This window comes from Triplophysa dalaica, chromosome 2, assembly GCF_015846415.1.
Source record: "Triplophysa dalaica isolate WHDGS20190420 chromosome 2, ASM1584641v1, whole genome shotgun sequence".
Classification (NCBI taxonomy): domain Eukaryota; kingdom Metazoa; phylum Chordata; class Actinopteri; order Cypriniformes; family Nemacheilidae; genus Triplophysa; species Triplophysa dalaica.
This window is the reverse complement of record NC_079543.1, coordinates 10,406,185-10,423,804: the sequence shown is the minus strand read 5'-3', so window position 1 is coordinate 10,423,804 and position 17,620 is coordinate 10,406,185. Positions and strand designations below refer to the sequence as shown.

At 37.1% G+C, this 17,620-nt stretch overlaps 2 protein-coding genes across 2 annotated transcripts; both read left to right on the top strand.

Moving 5' to 3' along the window:
• The first annotated feature begins 795 nt into the window (after positions 1 to 795).
• On the top strand, positions 796 to 9,406 carry faah2a (fatty acid amide hydrolase 2a). Its single transcript, XM_056733740.1, has 11 exons — positions 796 to 1,075; positions 2,391 to 2,473; positions 2,549 to 2,685; positions 2,796 to 3,005; positions 3,384 to 3,503; positions 3,833 to 3,968; positions 4,250 to 4,367; positions 4,438 to 4,557; positions 6,085 to 6,196; positions 7,663 to 7,851; positions 8,487 to 9,406. The coding sequence occupies exons 1-11, from the start codon at positions 887 to 889 to the stop codon at positions 8,672 to 8,674; spliced, it is 1,602 nt and encodes a 533-aa protein (XP_056589718.1). The 5' UTR covers positions 796 to 886; the 3' UTR covers positions 8,675 to 9,406.
• Positions 9,407 to 11,188: 1,782 nt separating this feature from the next.
• Positions 11,189 to 16,404, top strand: zgc:56493 (Thioredoxin-like). The gene is made up of 5 exons (XM_056733754.1): positions 11,189 to 11,344; positions 12,997 to 13,101; positions 13,259 to 13,324; positions 15,870 to 15,935; positions 16,083 to 16,404. Exons 1-5 carry the CDS (start codon positions 11,321 to 11,323, stop codon positions 16,143 to 16,145), a joined length of 324 nt encoding a protein of 107 aa, XP_056589732.1. The 5' UTR covers positions 11,189 to 11,320; the 3' UTR covers positions 16,146 to 16,404.
• The last annotated feature ends 1,216 nt before the right edge of the window (positions 16,405 to 17,620 follow it).

The following is a 17,620-nucleotide window of genomic DNA, read 5'->3' as shown; positions in this document are numbered from 1 at the left end:
TCTGGAAACTCTGTATATGGAACAAACAAATAAAATAGTTCAATTTCTGTGGGTACCAGCCCATATAAGAGTATCAGCGAATGAGGAAGCAGACAAAATAGCAAAACAAGAAATGGCAAAAGATAGAATAGACATGGATATGTACAGCAAAGGAGAAATCAAATCAATTATAAAAGGAGAGATAATAAAAAAACTTGCACTCATTCTGGGATTTTGAACAAAGGGGTAGACATCTTCATTCAATTCAACCAGTGGTAGGGAAAGGTAGGAGTTCTGGTGGCAGAAGGAAGGAGGAATGTAGTATATCTAGATCAAGGTTGGGTCATGCAGGTCTCAATTCAACTATGCCGTTGAAAACATCCTACAGGTTTGTGCGAAGGGTGTGGAGTCAAAGAAACAGTGGAACATGTAATTGCATTGTTATAAACATGCAGAAGAGAGAAGTAATTTAGTTGGTGAATTAAAGAAAATAGGTGTTCAGCAGTTATCATTGAAGGAAGTGTTGAATATGGCGGGAGGATATAGAGAATTTATACAATTTCTAAGAGACACTCAGTTGATTCATATAATATATATATATATATATATATTATTTATGCTGGGAAGGATCTGGACATTTCTTGTGGGAGCTGAACACGCAGCATAATTGAAAGCACGGGTCCTGACTATTAGGGAAAGTATGGATAAAAGTATCTGATTCATTGCCACAGTAGATGGCGGTAATGCTCTGTTAAAGACTTCAATCCGCCAAAGAAAATACAAGAAGAAGAAGAATATCCCTTCGGGGATTCAGCTACACCTCTTTGCCTGCTGAGGGCAGTGAAGAGCTGATTCCAGTTTCACTTTAAAGCAACCTGCGTGCTGGTGTCATTGCTGCTCTCCGACGATGGCTTTGACCCGGTTCGAGCGGTTCTTAGGCCGCCTGCTTCGGGCTGTAGTGTGGGTGCTGTTCGCTCTTTTTAAGCTATTTGCACCTCAGCAGCGACATGGCGGAGTTTCCAGACTTCCTTCAATCACAAACCCACTTCTGCTGCTCCCAGCGATGCAGCTTGCCCGAAAGATCCGTCGGAAGGAAGTAAGATGTAAAATGTTTAAAAACCATGTAGACTTATCTGTGAAAATTCACAATTAAATCGGACTGACATTGTTGGTTACACTTTGAAACTGATGTTAAGATCTCATTTCACACGCGCTGTGCGGAAGCGATGCAGCAAGGTACCATATAATGAATGCTGGGAGATGTAGTTATTACGCAAAACATATATTTGTTATCATTTTGCTACTCTGTAAAGTTTGTTAACATTACAGTTTGTCAATATATATTTCAGCTCTTTTGGGTAATGTGTTATATGACTGTGAAACGTTTCAAAATAAGGAGACTATCTTAGATGAATTCCTGAGATTTAAAGCTGTTCAAAGGTCAGCCACTTTTGTTTGGGTTATTAAACGAATAAATCGCTCAAAAATGATAATTTTGTAATTTATCTAATCTCATGAACCACCTGAAGTGTAAAAATCACACATGCTTGAGTTAACCACAGTGTAATCAAAGTTCTTTATTAATTGTAGTTGTAGTAAACCATAGAAACCACAAATGTACTGTAACAATTTACAGTAAGGTTGTATTTGTCAACATTTGTAAATGCATTACCTAACATGAACAATGAGAAATTGTTAATGTTAACATCCTTATTAATGTTAGATAATAATATGATAAACTAATTATTTTATTACTTATTATGAAAATTAAATATCAATTAATCTAGTATTCACGTGTTTAATTTATAGATCATGTCTAGATTTCAGCTTCTTATTTAGTGAACGTTTCAATGAAATATAATGATGAAATATAATTTTCAAATGCTAGCATATTCATGCAAGACCATAGATGGCTGTATAATGTTTTCAAATGAATTATTTTATTTATTTTGGCAGGTGCCATAAGCTTCTTATCTGCACTTTTCGGTTTGTCCTGGGGTTGTGTACTCAAATTTTTATAATGTATGTGTAACACATCTCAATAAAATGGAAGGAAGGAGGCGGAAACCGGCAAACATTTAAACATTTAATAAAGTAATTTAAGAGCCGGCGGCCCCTCACGGACGACCGCCGGCGAACAAAACATGAACATAAATATAAATACAAATATAACATAAGTTCGGGCCCGGTCCTCTCTCTTCGACGGTCCGGTCGCTCGTTCCTTTTATATGCTCCCATCTCCTACGTGATTCGAGGCCGGTGTGCGCACAGCTGGCGCTCATTCACAATTACTCACCGGACTCGAACCACGGTCTCGCCCCGCCTACTCTACTACAGTATGGTTTTGTGGGCTGTAGTGACTTATAGGGCATTATATAATCCAGACTGTATTTGTTTTACTTTGTCTCTAGGTAACAAGTGTTGAAGTGGTCCAGGCCTACATTGACCGCATTCAGGAAGTCAACCCACTTATCAATGCTATGGTTAAGGACAGGTGAGTGTGTGCAGAGGTCATTTCAACCTACATTTTGTTCTTTTTGTGAACAAGCTTCTCTTTCCTTTAATTCAGGTTTTCGGCAGCCCTTCAAGAAGCTGCACAGGTGGATAAACTAATAGAGGAGGAGACAGGAGGAGAGGACGTATTGGAGGACAGACTACCTCTGCTTGGAGTGCCCATCACCGTTAAAGAGGCCTTTGCCCTGCAGGGTATCAGTAGCGAGATTGTAGAAAGTCCAGTTGGTTAAGCTACAGCACACACCTGAGCTGTGAAATGATCTATGTTTGTAGGATGACACTTTGTTTTTTTTCCCTACCAGGGATGCCAAACTCGACAGGTTTGATGACCAGAAAGGATCTAGTTTCAGGGATAGATGCCCCATCTGTTGCTCTATTGAAGAGGGCAGGAGCAATTCCGCTGGGCGTGACCAACTGCAGTGAGCTCTGTATGTGGTTAGAGTCTCACAACCACCTCTATGGCATCACTAATAACCCCTACAACCTGGAAAGAATTGCTGGCGGCAGCTCAGGTCTTCTTTTACAGATACATCCATTCTGATGTTTGTGATACTAAGCTGTATACACTATATAACTGTGTATGTAAACAGAGAAAAAACAGAGACTTTTCACTTTTACTTTATAAATACTACTGGTCAAAAGTTTAGAGCCACTTGATATACAGTTTATTTAAACCGATAACTGAATAATAAAGAAAAGCAGCCAATGAGAGCCAAGCATAGATTTGGGTGAATGAGTAATGATTTACATACCACTTTATGCATGTTACACCTATTAAATCAAAAGAATCTTAAATTCACATTTTGATGGTATACTTTTTACAAGATTTAATTTGGAAACTGTTTATTTTGAACAACTGGGAATTCACGAATGAATGCTTTAACTTGCAGGAGGTGAAGGCAGTATTTTAGGTGCTGGTGCCTCAGTTATTGGAATTGGCTCAGATATCGGTGGTAGTATCCGTATCCCCTGCTTTTTCAATGGCATCTTTGGACACAAGCCATCAGTAGGTAAGAACATTGTGTGTGAACGTGGCGGTAGGTTGTATAATGGTGATGTAAACTTGGGTCCATCAATCTAGTACCACCATGAAACGGAAAAGAAAAGATTTTGACTTGGGCCAATTGTTATTTGTATAGAAGAATATTAAAGACATGTGTTGATGTTTTTTGCATCAGACTGTAGCCTGCTGTAGCAGGGACATTGTAGCAGGGAAGTTGTCTAAAATTAGTCATTGAAGCTAGTAGTACACTTCTCGACCCCACTGAATTTGACAGTATGTTTTATTGTAGGAAAACTGGCCATGAGGAACATACTATACTTTTCTTTGTACTTAAAGGTATTGTAAGCAATGATGGTCAGTATCCTCCAGCCTCTGGACTACAGAGTGGATTTCTGACAACCGGACCTATGTGCCGCTATGCAGAAGATTTAATTCCCATGCTAAGCATTATGGGAGGACCCAACGCACAAAAGTAATATACTGCATTGTAAAGAGATTAGCTAGATGCATGAAATTATCCTACACCACTGCTCCAAACTGTAAAACTGCCACACTTGTAATGCAACAGAAACACATACAGTATTGTTTTATTGTTTTTACTCCCATAATATTTTGTAGGGTGCATATAAACATTTACTTCCATAATATTGGATAGGCTGGATATAAACATGCTTACATTTATCTAAACACATTCAATAAATTTTTACTGCATTACTGCTTTGTGACCCACTTTTTCTCTTCCACTTTCTGTAGATTGTCTCTTTCTGCTGAAGTAGATTTAAAGAAGCTGAAGTTCTACTCTGTTCCCCACAATGGAGGTTCTCCCTTGGTCTCCCCAGTGGATGTTGAACTGCTTCAGGCACAGAAGAGGGTATGCGGATAGGATTGCTTCAGTTTAAGGGTTGTGATATTGGTCTCATAATGAGATTTTGTTTTATTAGGTGGTTAAACGTATAGAGGCAGACCTCGGTGTCAAAGTTCAAGAGCTGTTCATCCCTCAGCTCAAGTACTCGTTTCAGATCTGGGGAACTATGATGTCCTCACCTGGCAAGGATGGAAAAGTGAGTGTTTTGCCTCCCGGTAACAAATACATTGGTCATACTGGTTTATTGTGTAAATAAACAATATCCATATTAGAGCTGCACGTTTAATCGTTAAAAGATTGTGATCTGGATTTGAACACCCACACAATCGCATTTATGGAAATCAATGATTCTCGTGCGTCTGTTACCTTACATCTCGCACTAAAGTCATAACGCTTCAATATGCGCTGATGCTGCCGCAGAAGCAGTGAAAGCATTATCATCATAAGGTATGAAATGACGTCAATACAGCCTGACAGCAAAACTGCTCTTATGAGTGTCTTTCAGGATTGTGTTCCATTGTCCTGGTTATGCTTCACATCTTATCTAGACAGGTTTGAAACTAACAATTGCAGTTTGTAGCGCTGACCAATCCGAGTGCGCGTTTATATCCAGGGGCGTAGTTTATGGGGGGAGGTAACCCCCCAATATTCAAATCCATCAGTTACAACCCCTCCAATATTTCAACATGAAAATCACAGTAGATCAAATTAAAAATATGTAGAATTACTTTATTTTGTGACAATAATTTTGTTTCTAATCAAATATGAGTTTGTGATAATAAATTAGACAAAAAATACTCCCCACTATTTTTTTAAAGTGTCTGTAATTATCAATGACAAAAGCATTCACATTGATGTTTGTTTTCTTCCTAAAATAATCTGACTTTTGAAGGAATTGGATGAATGAATAATTTAAGTAGCTCACTCATTAAAACAGTGAATCGCTGCCGCCTACTGGCGCTTTCAATACTTAATTTCTTTCTTTTTATAATCTCTTATATGTTAGAATTTATGTCAGTTTAACATACATTCTAAATCATTACATCTTAAAGACATCTTCTAACAGGAAACGTCCTATAGACGTATTGCAGATGAGCAAACACTCTAAAAAATACGTCTTCCAGATGTAAACACACACATCAAATAAACATGATGTTCGAGTGCTATCTGGGACGTTCAATGTTCAAACCAAATCTACGCCCTTGCTTATATCCATCATTTTTTTTTTTATTATTTCTTTTGAGTCAAATTTATAAATCTTTCTAAAGACCTTTCATTGCAAGTGTCACCTTACGAATTTGTTTTACTGAAAAATATTTCATATACAAGTTACTTCAATGCATTTAACCTTTTTAAGAAGTTAACCTTTTGCATTTAAAGTTAAAAAAACACTTTTGACTTTTTTGTGGTAAAAAAATTCTCACCATAGTTACTGTGCGTTTACCATGAAGTATGTAATAATTTTGAAGCAAAGTACGACAAATAACATACCGAAAGAAAAAAAAAATTGTATTATAGTCAGAACCAGTAAATTATGTATTACTTTTAGTCATCATTCAGAATCATAAAAGAATCGCAATCTCTTATTTGAAACAAACAAATCAGGATTCTCAATTTATCCAGAATCGTGCAGCTCTAATCCATATATAAATTGAGACTTGGCCTAGAAAAAGCATTGAGCTAGTTGGTATAATGTTTTTAATACGATTATTTATGTTTTTAGCTTCCCACCACCTTTGCAGAGCTATTGAGTGAAGGTGGAAAGAAGGTGTGGCCAATCTGGGAGCTGTTCAAGTGGTGCTTGGGTTTTTCTTCTCACACCTTGCCAGCGATAGGTGTGTTAATGAATGTTTGCAGAGAACTATTTAAACTGACCTCATTAGTAAAAAGCTAAATGTATGGCTGTCGAACTGAGCTTTCACATCTATTTCACTCCTGTAAGATAGGTGGTGCTGATTTAGAATTCCATTGTATCTACGAAGGATTTAAACAAGAATTATTGCTGATTAATATTATTCAATAAAACATTGTTATGGCGTTTTATGCAAATCTTCTTATCTTCAAGATAAGAATCAAGACAAAATACAAATAGTTAAGAAGAGAATACAAAAATGGCAGAATGCTTGTAACCAAACAGTTCTTGGCCACTATTGACTACCATAAAAGGAAAAATTACAACATAATCAAAAGTGCCCCAGAAATGTTTGCTTTCCTTAATTCTTCAAAATATCTTCTTTGGTGTTGAACAGAATAAAGGCATTAAGAAAGCATTTTTTTAAGTCAATGGTGGCCAAGAACTGTGTAGTTAAAACCATTTTTCCAAACATCTTTCTCTGTGTTCATCAGAACAATAAAACATATACATAGTGAACATCTTGAGGGTGAGTAAATGAGGACAGAATTTTCATTTTTGAGTGAATTGTTCCTTTAATGTGAAGGGACGGGTGCCGTGGCTTCACCTTATTTCAAATATAAATACTTTTATGTGGTTTTGACAAATATTAATCTTAATTATTATTCAGCATCATATTATTTCAAATGGATTATTTTAAGCATGATTAACACCAACCTTTTCTAATACAGAAAGTAGAGAATAATTCATGGTTTTATTAATGAATGCTCTCATAGGCTCTCTCTTCCTGCTAGGCCAGTGTTACTGTAAAAAGGGACTTCTTATCCTCATGTTCAAAAAACATCTTCTGTTAGCACACACCCTTGAGGAGTTTTTGTATGTGTGATTGTATTGTTTCAGGAAAGTGAGAAAGAGTGGGAAATCACGAGACGGATGTAACATCATGTAATTTGTATTATACATGCTTCTCATCTTGATAATCTATAGGACTAAATGTCCTGTCTCATGACTCCAGAAGTGTTTGAGAGCTTTGCTTTGTTTTTCTTGTTTATCTATTGATAACCAATCATTTGAGCTTGATTTATCCAAGTAATGACGTAGTTAGTTGACTCTATTAGCTTATTTTTCTGTTAGCTCTGTTACTGCATTTTGGATGCAAGGCAGGTCGGCCTGTGGAACTCCTTGAGGATGCTGAAGCTGACTTCTGCTGGCAAAACTACAAACTATTTTTTTAATTCTTCTATTAATTGCATTCTTGACTTCTTCTCTTCATTCATAATATCTGGTCTACGGGACTTTTACTGTAAATCCACTACAAATGTTAGGCAGAATTATTTCTTTTGTTTTACTGCCAAAAAGGACACGCATTAAAAGGTGTCTAAAGATGCAGTTATGTAAGCAGTTGTGTACAATAATGTAATGGTCATTCTCTTCTTTTGTGTTGCTCAGGTCTTGCTTCATTTGAGATGTTTCAGAGTTCCCATCCATCTCCATTCATTCTGCAACAGAAGGACAACCTGCAGCAGGAGCTGGAGAAGTTACTAGGCACAGACGGTGTACTGTTATACCCTCCTCACCCACACATTGCCCCTACACACCACTACCCTATCTTCACGCCCTTCAACTTCTCCTACACTGGTAAGATAAGAAGTTCCTGGGTGCAAATGTTAATTGGTTATATCCAACATTGTGATCACTCAGATTTGTGTGTCTACAGAACATTTTTGAGACTCAAAGACTTTTATACAGACCTCAGGTTATTTATTTTTTGTAGTGTGAGTTAGTGTGCACATAAATTGCTTGCATGGCAAGCTACTACTCAAGAAATGACACAAAGCTGTTTAACAGAACACATGCCAACTCCATATTGTTTTTCAGACACATCATGTTACGTACTGCATAGCTTTCCTGTAGCTCAGTGGTAAGAGCATTGCGTCAACAACGCAAGGTCGTGGGTTTCGATCCCAGGGGTTTGCACATACCCATGTATAAATGTATAGGACATTGCAATGTAAGTCGCTTTGGATAAAACCGTCTGCCAAATGCATAAATACTGCATACAAAGATGTAAGGTTTGTTTCCGAAATTTACATAGTATTTACTCACAGTCAGCTAGACTGGCCACTGAGCTTTCGGGCCCTAGTCAATGTGTTCCATCAGTTCTGAAATTGCATAAGTGGATTCAGATACACAGGTGTATCAGGCCCAATTGTCTTAAAACATTGCTGTTTTGCGCTGAAAAGTATATTCTCTCCGTTTTTTATCTTTTTCAGGTATCTTTAATATTCTGGGTCTGCCAGTGACCCAGTGTCCATTGGGCCTTAGCTCAGAGGGTTTGCCCTTGGGTGTACAAATTGTGGCTGGAAAATTACAGGACCGTCTCTGTTTGGCCACAGCCCTCTACCTGGAGAAAGCTTTTGGAGGCTGGAAGGACCCAGGCAAGACAACAGGCAAACCTTGATCCGAATCATGCAATCACAGTATGTCACAGCAGGAATCCATTATCAACAACACATACTGTACCGCATTCAGCATGTCTGAACATCTAAAGTTTAGTTACAGTTGTTCTGCTTCATGGGTGCAAAATGCATTTTACAATAACCAACAAGTTTTAGAGGGCTGTATTTGTTCTTATGTCATTTAAAACCTTAGTATTATTTGTCATTTGGGGAACAAGGGTTAGCTGAATGTATAATAGATCCATACTTTCTAAGATAATCACATAAAGGATTAATTGTTGCTGATTGTTGTATATTTACATGAGAAAATTAATTTCACTATGTTAATTCATAATTTTGTAAACAACATTTACTTTCATGCACAAAAACGTTTGATTTAAAATTTGAACAGTGTATTTGTTTCAGATGTTTTAAAAGGATGCTGCTTTTAAAGAATGTAAGAATTATTTTCCATAGTTACACTTCTGCTGTATGTTGTAATAGCAGGAGAAAGATTTGTACTGTATTATTTGAAAAGAAAAAAGCTATTTTAATAACCTGGGGCATTGTAAATGTTGGATACTGACTTCTTTTTTTTCTGATAATTTATAATTGCATTTATTGTGCTTGTGTTTTGTGAGCGGTTAAAAGTTCCTCATTTACAAAGCATTGATAAGAAGTGTGGTGGTCTGTCATTTGGAATTTGTGATGTGCTAATTTATGTGTTATGCATAAAATAAATAGTCAACAGTAAATACATTCATATTTTATTTTATGGGGGGGGGCTTGATCAGTTAAACAGAGAACATGCTGTGAGTTTAAACGCCATATTCAGTAGATTTTACAAGCAGTATCATGTAAAAGTTTACCACAAGGTGGCAGCATCTGACAGATTTAAACATTTTGATCGACGCAAGTTGTAAATATCAGCCAATTTAAGTGGATAGTTTACCCAAAGATGTAAATTCTTTCATCAACTTTATAAATCTCTATCTCTATCTTCTGCAGAACACAAATACAAAGGGGAATGTAAGTAACCAAACAACATTTTATTGAAAGGACACAAAATCAACGATCATTATTTTTCAAAATATCTTCTTTGGTGTTCCACAGAAGAGTCAAATTAAAGTTTTGAATGACATGAGGGTAAATAAATGCTATGAGAATTTGTATTTTTAGGTGAACTGTCTGCTGTAGGACATTTAACCCTGTTTTATTGAAAACGTTATAAAACAAAAATCTTGCATTTAAAAAAACATGTGCTAGATTTTCTGCATATGCATTTGTTCTTGCCATCATTTCATGTTTATCTGAGATTTCATTATTTAAGTGCAACATAAATAAGTTATATATGACCCTTAAGCAGATATGAAATGAAGGCTTCCTTTGCAAATGATACAGACGCAAACACCTGCTATCTCTGAATAGCTACTGCCCTGAATGAAGGATGCGATATAAAGGAGAGGGTGAGTGGCAGCTTGTATCTGTGGCAACACAAACACAGGGACTTCAAAGAGCAAGGCCTAATTATTGCAGATCCTATTACAACACACTCATTACCAATCTCATGCATTTTACATTAGTGTTCAAAGAAAAAGATTAACGTATGATTTAATGAAATTGAATGAGACATCACAGAACAGGCTGAGAGAAACAGAAGGACAAAAAAACACATAATGCATTAGACATGAGAATAACCCAAACTGCAATTTGGGTGAATGGAAGCACTTTGTGTCACGTAGCAGAGTCTTGTGACTACAACAAATATAAAGAACCTATTTTGGTAATTTATCAAGACATTTAATCTCACTTCATTTTTTCTAATAGTAAGAACCATTTGTCCTGGCAGTGACTTATGTTAAATACATTCATATTTGTAAGAACATATTTTACAACCTCGATTTGACGTCAGAAAACTAGAGATATTTGTTCAGAATGACAGTTTGCCTGTTAATTGATTGTAACCTTAATATCCATTCGCTCTGACTTCAGCACAAGTAAATCATCCATCCATCCATCCATTTTCTACCGCTTATCCGAACTACCTCGGGTCACGGGGAGCCTGCGCCTATCTCAGGAGCCATCGGGCATCAAGGCAGGATACACCCTGGATGGAGTGCCAACCCATCGCAGGGCACACGCACGCACTCATTCATTCACGCACTCACACCCTACGGACGATTTTTCCAGAGCAAGTAAATCATATGTTACCCTAATTATATAAAATGTTTAATAAGGGGGTATTTAGTCAACACTCACCCCAACCCCACTGACACAAAGATGGCACTTATAAAACAGAGATCTGATAACAAGAATGCATGCTAAAATATAGACTTTCCACACCTCAAATGATGCAGCATGCCAGCGCCCTATACACTCCGATCATTTTTTAGTAATTTAACAAGGATGGAGTTTTATTTCCTATATCACATGTGTCTAAATGAATGTGTTTTTAAAATATTTGACAATCATTTGCAGAAACATAATCCACAAACACCATAGTGCTTCCCTCTTACAATCAGTATAGTCGTGAAGTGTGCTTACGGGATGGGCTTTGTATGAAGCGCTGCTTTCCACTATCATCTCGGTTCAGAGAAGAGGTGCATCTCTGGGCGAGCGTTCATATTAAGGTTACTTGTCTGATCTCGAGGTAACAATAAACCAAGAGGATGATCGTCGTCATTGAAGATCAGGTAAGAGTGTCGCGTTAACCCACTATTCTCCAATTTTTTCCTTTATTTGGGCCAAATAAGCCAGATCGGTGCGCTATGATATCAGTGGACACGTTTTGCTGACTAACGTTGACTAGATTCCTAGCAAACCCGCTTCAAACAAGTTTGTTTAAAAGTGTATGTAAGGATTAGGGTAATAATATCAAGGCATTAATTAATCAATCCAACACGCACTGGTTCAGGTTGTGATCGCGCGACGTGTTAAAGTTTAATGTTGAAGTTACGTTAACTTACCTAGCGTAACAGCTAACCGGTTACATCAGTAACGTATATACACCGGCGATCAGATGGCACACAACATCTTATTATAAAGTAGCCTTTTAAATATATTTCAGCAACACGTGTATTTACATTACGTTTTTGGCCACAAGCATTTTGACATCTATGTGTAATAATACATTTGAGACGAAACGTTGGTGAAACGGATTCTGCTTCCGCTAGCGGTGTTTATGCCGCCTCGTGTTGCGTATTACTGCGCCCCATGAAAACACATGTGGTCTCAGTCTGATAGAAAAGGATGCGTTACAGTTCTTCTCCGAGTATATAAACACCGCGCTTATCTGTAGCTTGTCCGAGGCCTGACCTCTTGTTTACACCGCACGCATCTGCGGCACGTTACGAGGTTTTGTTCAGTCCTCAATGCGGTGCCAATGTACACCAGGAAGCGTAAAAAAGCGCAGCGGTTTAATTCGAGAGACCCACGCGATTTGTGGGGTTATACCATACGAAAGTTGGCTAAAGGGTTATGTTTGTCTTGTATGTTGTTGTGTTTATTGCTATGGGTCATGCTTTGTTCCCTTACGAACATTAACCATGGTTTTACTTCACTTCATTTTTATAGTTAAGTGTAGCATGGTGGCCAGCTCACTAGTGACTACGACACCCCGAATTAATGGGAAAACTATTTACATAAAGACACGCAAGTTCTATCCACTTAAAACAACAAGGCAAGAGGAATAAGTTCCCGTACAAAAAAACACGTTTATTTTGGTTTTATTTCAAGTTTAAACGTTGAGCTTACAATCACTTAAAATCAAACAGACAATAGTCTCAAAATAAATTCAATAAACAAAAAAACATGAGACTGAGGCTTCCTCCATAGGCTGACTGGTATTTCACTTTATGGCGGCACCAATCATATAAAATAAACCAAACCGAAATCACAATCACACCATATACACCACAAGTAATGGTACTGCAATAATAAACACTTGGTGAGATAACACAATATGGTGTAATTAAACCAGCCCGCTCCCGGAAGCACTCTGCTCCTACAAAAAAAACAGAATGGAACATAAGACATTAGAGAGAGAAAAACAATCGCTTAACAAACACTGAAATATTTTACATATTTGTAAAACTAGTGATACCAATGATAAACAATCCACCAAACACATGTTTCCTAAACTTTAAAGAAACCGCGGAAAGGTTTACTATTGAGATGTATGGTTGACTGCTAGAATCAGTGCAAAATGTAAAACATAATATAAATGTTGTCAAGGGATTCTAGGCTCAATCTAACTGTCCTGTCATTTGCATTGCAGTTTTGTAAAGAATTGTACAAATATGAGTCTTTAGCAAAAGTGAAATCAAGTCTTTGCATGTATTTACAGGAAGCTTTTGACAAAGCTCTGGCAGAGGCAAGCGATAAGCTTGTTGTGGTTGATTTTACGGCCACATGGTGTGGGCCTTGTCAGAGCATTGCTCCTTTCTACAAAGTAAGTTGTCATTGGCAATGAAATTACTGCTTGTTGATGTTTTTTTGTGTTAAAGATTAAATGAAGAGCATTGTTGCCTTATTATCATTGCAATATCTGAACCACTGTTAATTGAGATCAGATGCTTAACTTCCTCTTTGTATTTCTCTTCTACAAGGGTCTGTCTGAAAATCCAGCCAATTCTAATGTGGTCTTCCTTAAAGTAGATGTGGATGATGCACAGGTGAGTTTACTGTTGTCCTTGGTTCGTACTGTGCCATGTTGCATATTCAAAGTCCCTGTAGCTCACTTGGTGGAGTGAGACTCAAAGATAATCAGTTCATTTTCCAGAGGACAGATACAATTTTTTATTGTATATCTTAATAAATTTGTTAATGCTTTTATCCAGTCCATTTAAAGAAACTCAACTCCGTTCACTTGCTTAGTCAAATTAGCTGTAAATCTCGGTAACCTCAGAACATATGGCTAGATCTAATAATGCTTTATTTTGTTAACAATTTAACCCGCTTGAAGCGAAGGGCTGGTTTTTAGGTAAGTATAGCAGTGAACTAGGGTGTCGTTCAGAACACAACAGAGAGCATTGAACCAACTTGAGCCATTTGTTGGGCACACAAGAGAACAATTATCAGAGGGGAGAGCCACCGTGCACTATTTCTGAGGTAGCATCTACATAGAACAGAGCTCTCGATGAGAGGGATAACTCTGTGGAGTGCAGAGCCGGCGGATATAAGCCATGCATAGGATAAGCGAATGTTCCTTTCCTCACACAGACTGATACTCTCTTGATTCGCCATATAAGCTTAACTTGGAGGTAAGAGTGGCTGTATTTGTAAGTCAGGCTAGATCATATGCAGGTGGAGATGTGGTTTCCCTGCAACAGATAATAACAACAGGATTCCTTAACAGGCAATACTATTGTACATAAACATCCATACCATTAACACATTAACAGATATAACTATGGCTTCTGCCCTCGTACATCATTACAATATAAACGCTTATCTCTTAAATGTCATCTCTTTTATAGTTACCAGAGTTTACACTATTTATCTAATGAAACGAAACACTCTTCATCACCGGCACACAGATAATACAGTAATACAGATTAGTTGGCACAATTATGAACAGATTTGTCTGTAATGGCACGTCTTTTTTATTTTTCCTACCTTCATCTCATAAAATCTAATTAAGTAATAAGAAGTGTTGAGTATATTGCTTAAATTCAACATTTATTGAAGACATTTCTTTTCAAATCAGTGAGAAAGATTGAGTAAGTGTTTGTTGCAGGGTACAAGATAGTAGTTAAATTCCTTGTAATAATCCATTGCTCAAAACTTTAAAGCACATTCTTAAAGGTATAACGAACAGTGCTTGTTTATTGTTTAATACTGTTATATGAGGTCTACTTATGACGTTCGCAAGGTTTCGACATTCAAAAACGTCAAAATCAATAAGTAATAGGCTATTTTCTACACGAGTTTTGAGGCCAGCTCTAAACTCGGTTTTTAAACTCAGCAAACGCTCGGTTTTAATGGGTGTGCTTTATTGAAGACTTTATAAGTAAACGGCAACTGCTATGATTGGATAGCAGTTTGCGTAGTTAGAGCCTTCTGTGAATATGGTTAGAGACATGTGATTTATAAATGACCTCCCCAAATCAGTATTTCATGTGACGCAATCGCACGTCATGATTTTACTCTAATTTACTGATTTATATCCCGGATGTGATGGCAAGGCTTTGCGTATAGGTTTTATAGCCTATAATTGTATTGCGTTCAATGATATATGACTGTACCTGTCTGCATTTGAGAACCGTGATCACAACTGGTTATTAGTTGTTGCCCGTAATGTTTCTTAATTTCCTTGTGTAGTGATAATGGCAGAGCTCTCGTTCTTTAAGTGTGCCCTGCACCATTTTCCTTACTTTCGTTTTATTCAAACTGTTCTGTACAGTATTTTTATAGCCTTCAACACTATGATTTTTTTTATTGTTATTAGAGTAAGTCTCTTAACACTGTAAAGTGACTTTTACTTGTGATACTGGACTATTGTGCTTTTTTTTCATCACTTAACTTTAAACACGGTTTTCTCCAAATTCCGTTCCTGAAAACCATAGCACTTCATCCGACCTCAGCCATAACTTCTGTGACATACACAAGTATAATAGATAGGTCTTGTAGATTTGTGCTTAAAATAAAGAACTTTATGTTGACAAGATTGTCAGTTAATCATTAACAAGTCAATTTTGCCTATATGGATGTTTAATAAAAGAGTGAACTGGTAATACCAGTTAAATGCGTTAAATGCGATGCGTTCAAATATTTGGGTGCGCCTAACTTTTGTGCTGGTGCACCTAAGAAAAAAAGTTAGGTGACCAGTGAACCAGTGCAAAAAGTTAGTTTAGAGCCCTGTATATGTTTCATCACAGACATATACATCACTGGGGTTTGGTTGTTTTGTGTATGATGAACTCATTTTTAATATTGTTAAGATGTGAGTAGACTTTCATTATTTAAGTCCACCGTTAGAGGGCAGTAAAGTTCAGTGTACTTGTAGTTCTAATCCATTGTCCTTTTGCTAAGCAAATCCTTCCCCCTTAAGAGTCAAATCATTTTGTGTCAGTGGCTTCCATAAGTACTAAACTGTTAGAACTATAGCTTGTTTTATGTGTACCAGTGAATGATGATACTGCAAATCGGTGGGGGAATTAGCAATAAGAAGTCCTAAAACAAAGTTATAGTGAAATGTTCTGTGCCTCATCTCTGCAGGATGTGGCCCAATCTTGTGAGGTCAAATGTATGCCGACATTCCACTTCTACAAGAGCGGAAAAAAGGTTTGTCCTTTTTGTTACGTTACAATTGCATAACACCACTAGTAATTGTCGTTTTTGAATTATGGTCAATTCTGTGTTTCTGTCAAAACACAATGTTTGATTTCTTTCCAGTCATTGTTGTCTTTTATTGCTTGTTTTTTGTGAAAGGTGGATGAGTTCTCTGGGTCCAACCAGGCTAAACTGGAAGAGATGGTGAATAACCACAAATGAACTAGACCTGACAAAACAATGCCCTCATTATTGTTTCCCTTGTAGCCCAAGTTTACTAACAATAACTTCCTCTTATATAATTTTTCACAAATTGGATTTTGTTTTGTATCGTTTTACCACAATTTTAACTGGTAAAAGCTGCCTTATCCAGTAATCAGAAATACCATATTGACTGAATACCTCTGTATGTACCTGTGTGTTAACTTGTGTTTCTTTGGGGAATCAAGATTAATAAAGAATACAATTCCAGAAATCCTAATGCAGTGGTATTTGTGTCATGGCTCTTCTAAATGTACTGCTTATAGAGAGTATGTTGTTTTTGTGGGTAACTTAATCATAAAGATGTGAATGTCTCTAACTTTTACTAAATTTATATCAATGTTATTTTTTTATACTAATACATTTTTATCAACAAAGGTGTATATGTTATGACATATTATGAACTAACATTGACAATGTCTATAAATCAAACAGTTAACCCCCAAATTTTGTTATTATTTACTCATCATCTTTAAACTAGTGGTGGGCATAGATTAATTTTTTTAATCTAGATTAATTTTGGAATTAATCTAGATTAATCTAGATTAAAAGGGCTCGTTTGAATTCTGCCGAAGGCATTCAGAATATGTGTGCTACCCAAATAATGACTAAAAGTAAGTCTTTGAGAACGGGTTTCTCAAGCCAGGTGGCGCATTAGACCAGGGGCTCATCTCCTGTTTCCAAAATGCATCACAAACTGCTTGAGAAAGCTGTTCTACTATGATAATTGGTGATGAAAATTAAATTATGTTCAATAAGATGAACTTGTGTTTACTTCCGCATTAGTTAAGGGATGATTTGCGTTTAGGTGGTACTTGAGACTGGAAGAGCTCCTACCGTACATTTACATTTTGTCATTTAGCAGACGCTTTTATCCAAAGCGACTTACAAAGAGTGTGGGAGCAACAAGAGATGTGTCATAAAGGAGCCATAATACATTAGATCTCAATACAAAGTTACTGGTTTCAACTAAAGCTAGACCACTACCTGTTGAGAGAAAGTGTTTTTTTTAAACCAATTCCGCATTGCACAAGGTGCAAACAACCTTAGTCTTGTCGATGTTTCTATTGGGAAGCTTCTTAAAAATGAATATTCCCTGAAGCAAACCCGGCGGCTTCATAGCTGCATCCATGTTAGCACGTCACGTTTGATGCGGTAATTTCACAGTAACGTTATGTTGTGATCATACCAAACGCCAATGGCGTGTCAAGCGCGAGTGATTTATGTGTTAATGCAAAGAGCCAATAGACCTACTTGCTGCTTGAATCGCGCGAATGAAGCCCTGGTTATGAGATGATGAGGCGGCTTCTGCTTCCGCGAATGAAGCCCTGGTTATGAGATGATGAGGCGGCTTCTGCTTCCGCGAATGACGCGAGTTGAAAAATCTCGTTCTCGCCCCGTACAGTGCAGTTAAACTGGTATACATCCGCGCTAAA

Excerpts from the sequence above, each read along its gene's own strand:
- faah2a (XM_056733740.1), top strand. The coding sequence starts at position 887 with ATGGCTTTGACCCGGTTCGAGCGGTTCTTAGGCCGCCTGCTTCGGGCT. Across the intron at positions 2,686-2,795 it reads AGAGGCCTTTGCCCTGCAGG|GGATGCCAAACTCGACAGGT; the intron begins GTATCAGTAGCG and ends TTTCCCTACCAG. Across the intron at positions 6,197-7,662 it reads TCACACCTTGCCAGCGATAG|GTCTTGCTTCATTTGAGATG; the intron begins GTGTGTTAATGA and ends TGTGTTGCTCAG.
- zgc:56493 (XM_056733754.1), top strand. The coding sequence starts at position 11,321 with ATGATCGTCGTCATTGAAGATCAG. Across the intron at positions 11,345-12,996 it reads TCGTCGTCATTGAAGATCAG|GAAGCTTTTGACAAAGCTCT; the intron begins GTAAGAGTGTCG and ends ATGTATTTACAG. Across the intron at positions 13,102-13,258 it reads GCATTGCTCCTTTCTACAAA|GGTCTGTCTGAAAATCCAGC; the intron begins GTAAGTTGTCAT and ends CTCTTCTACAAG.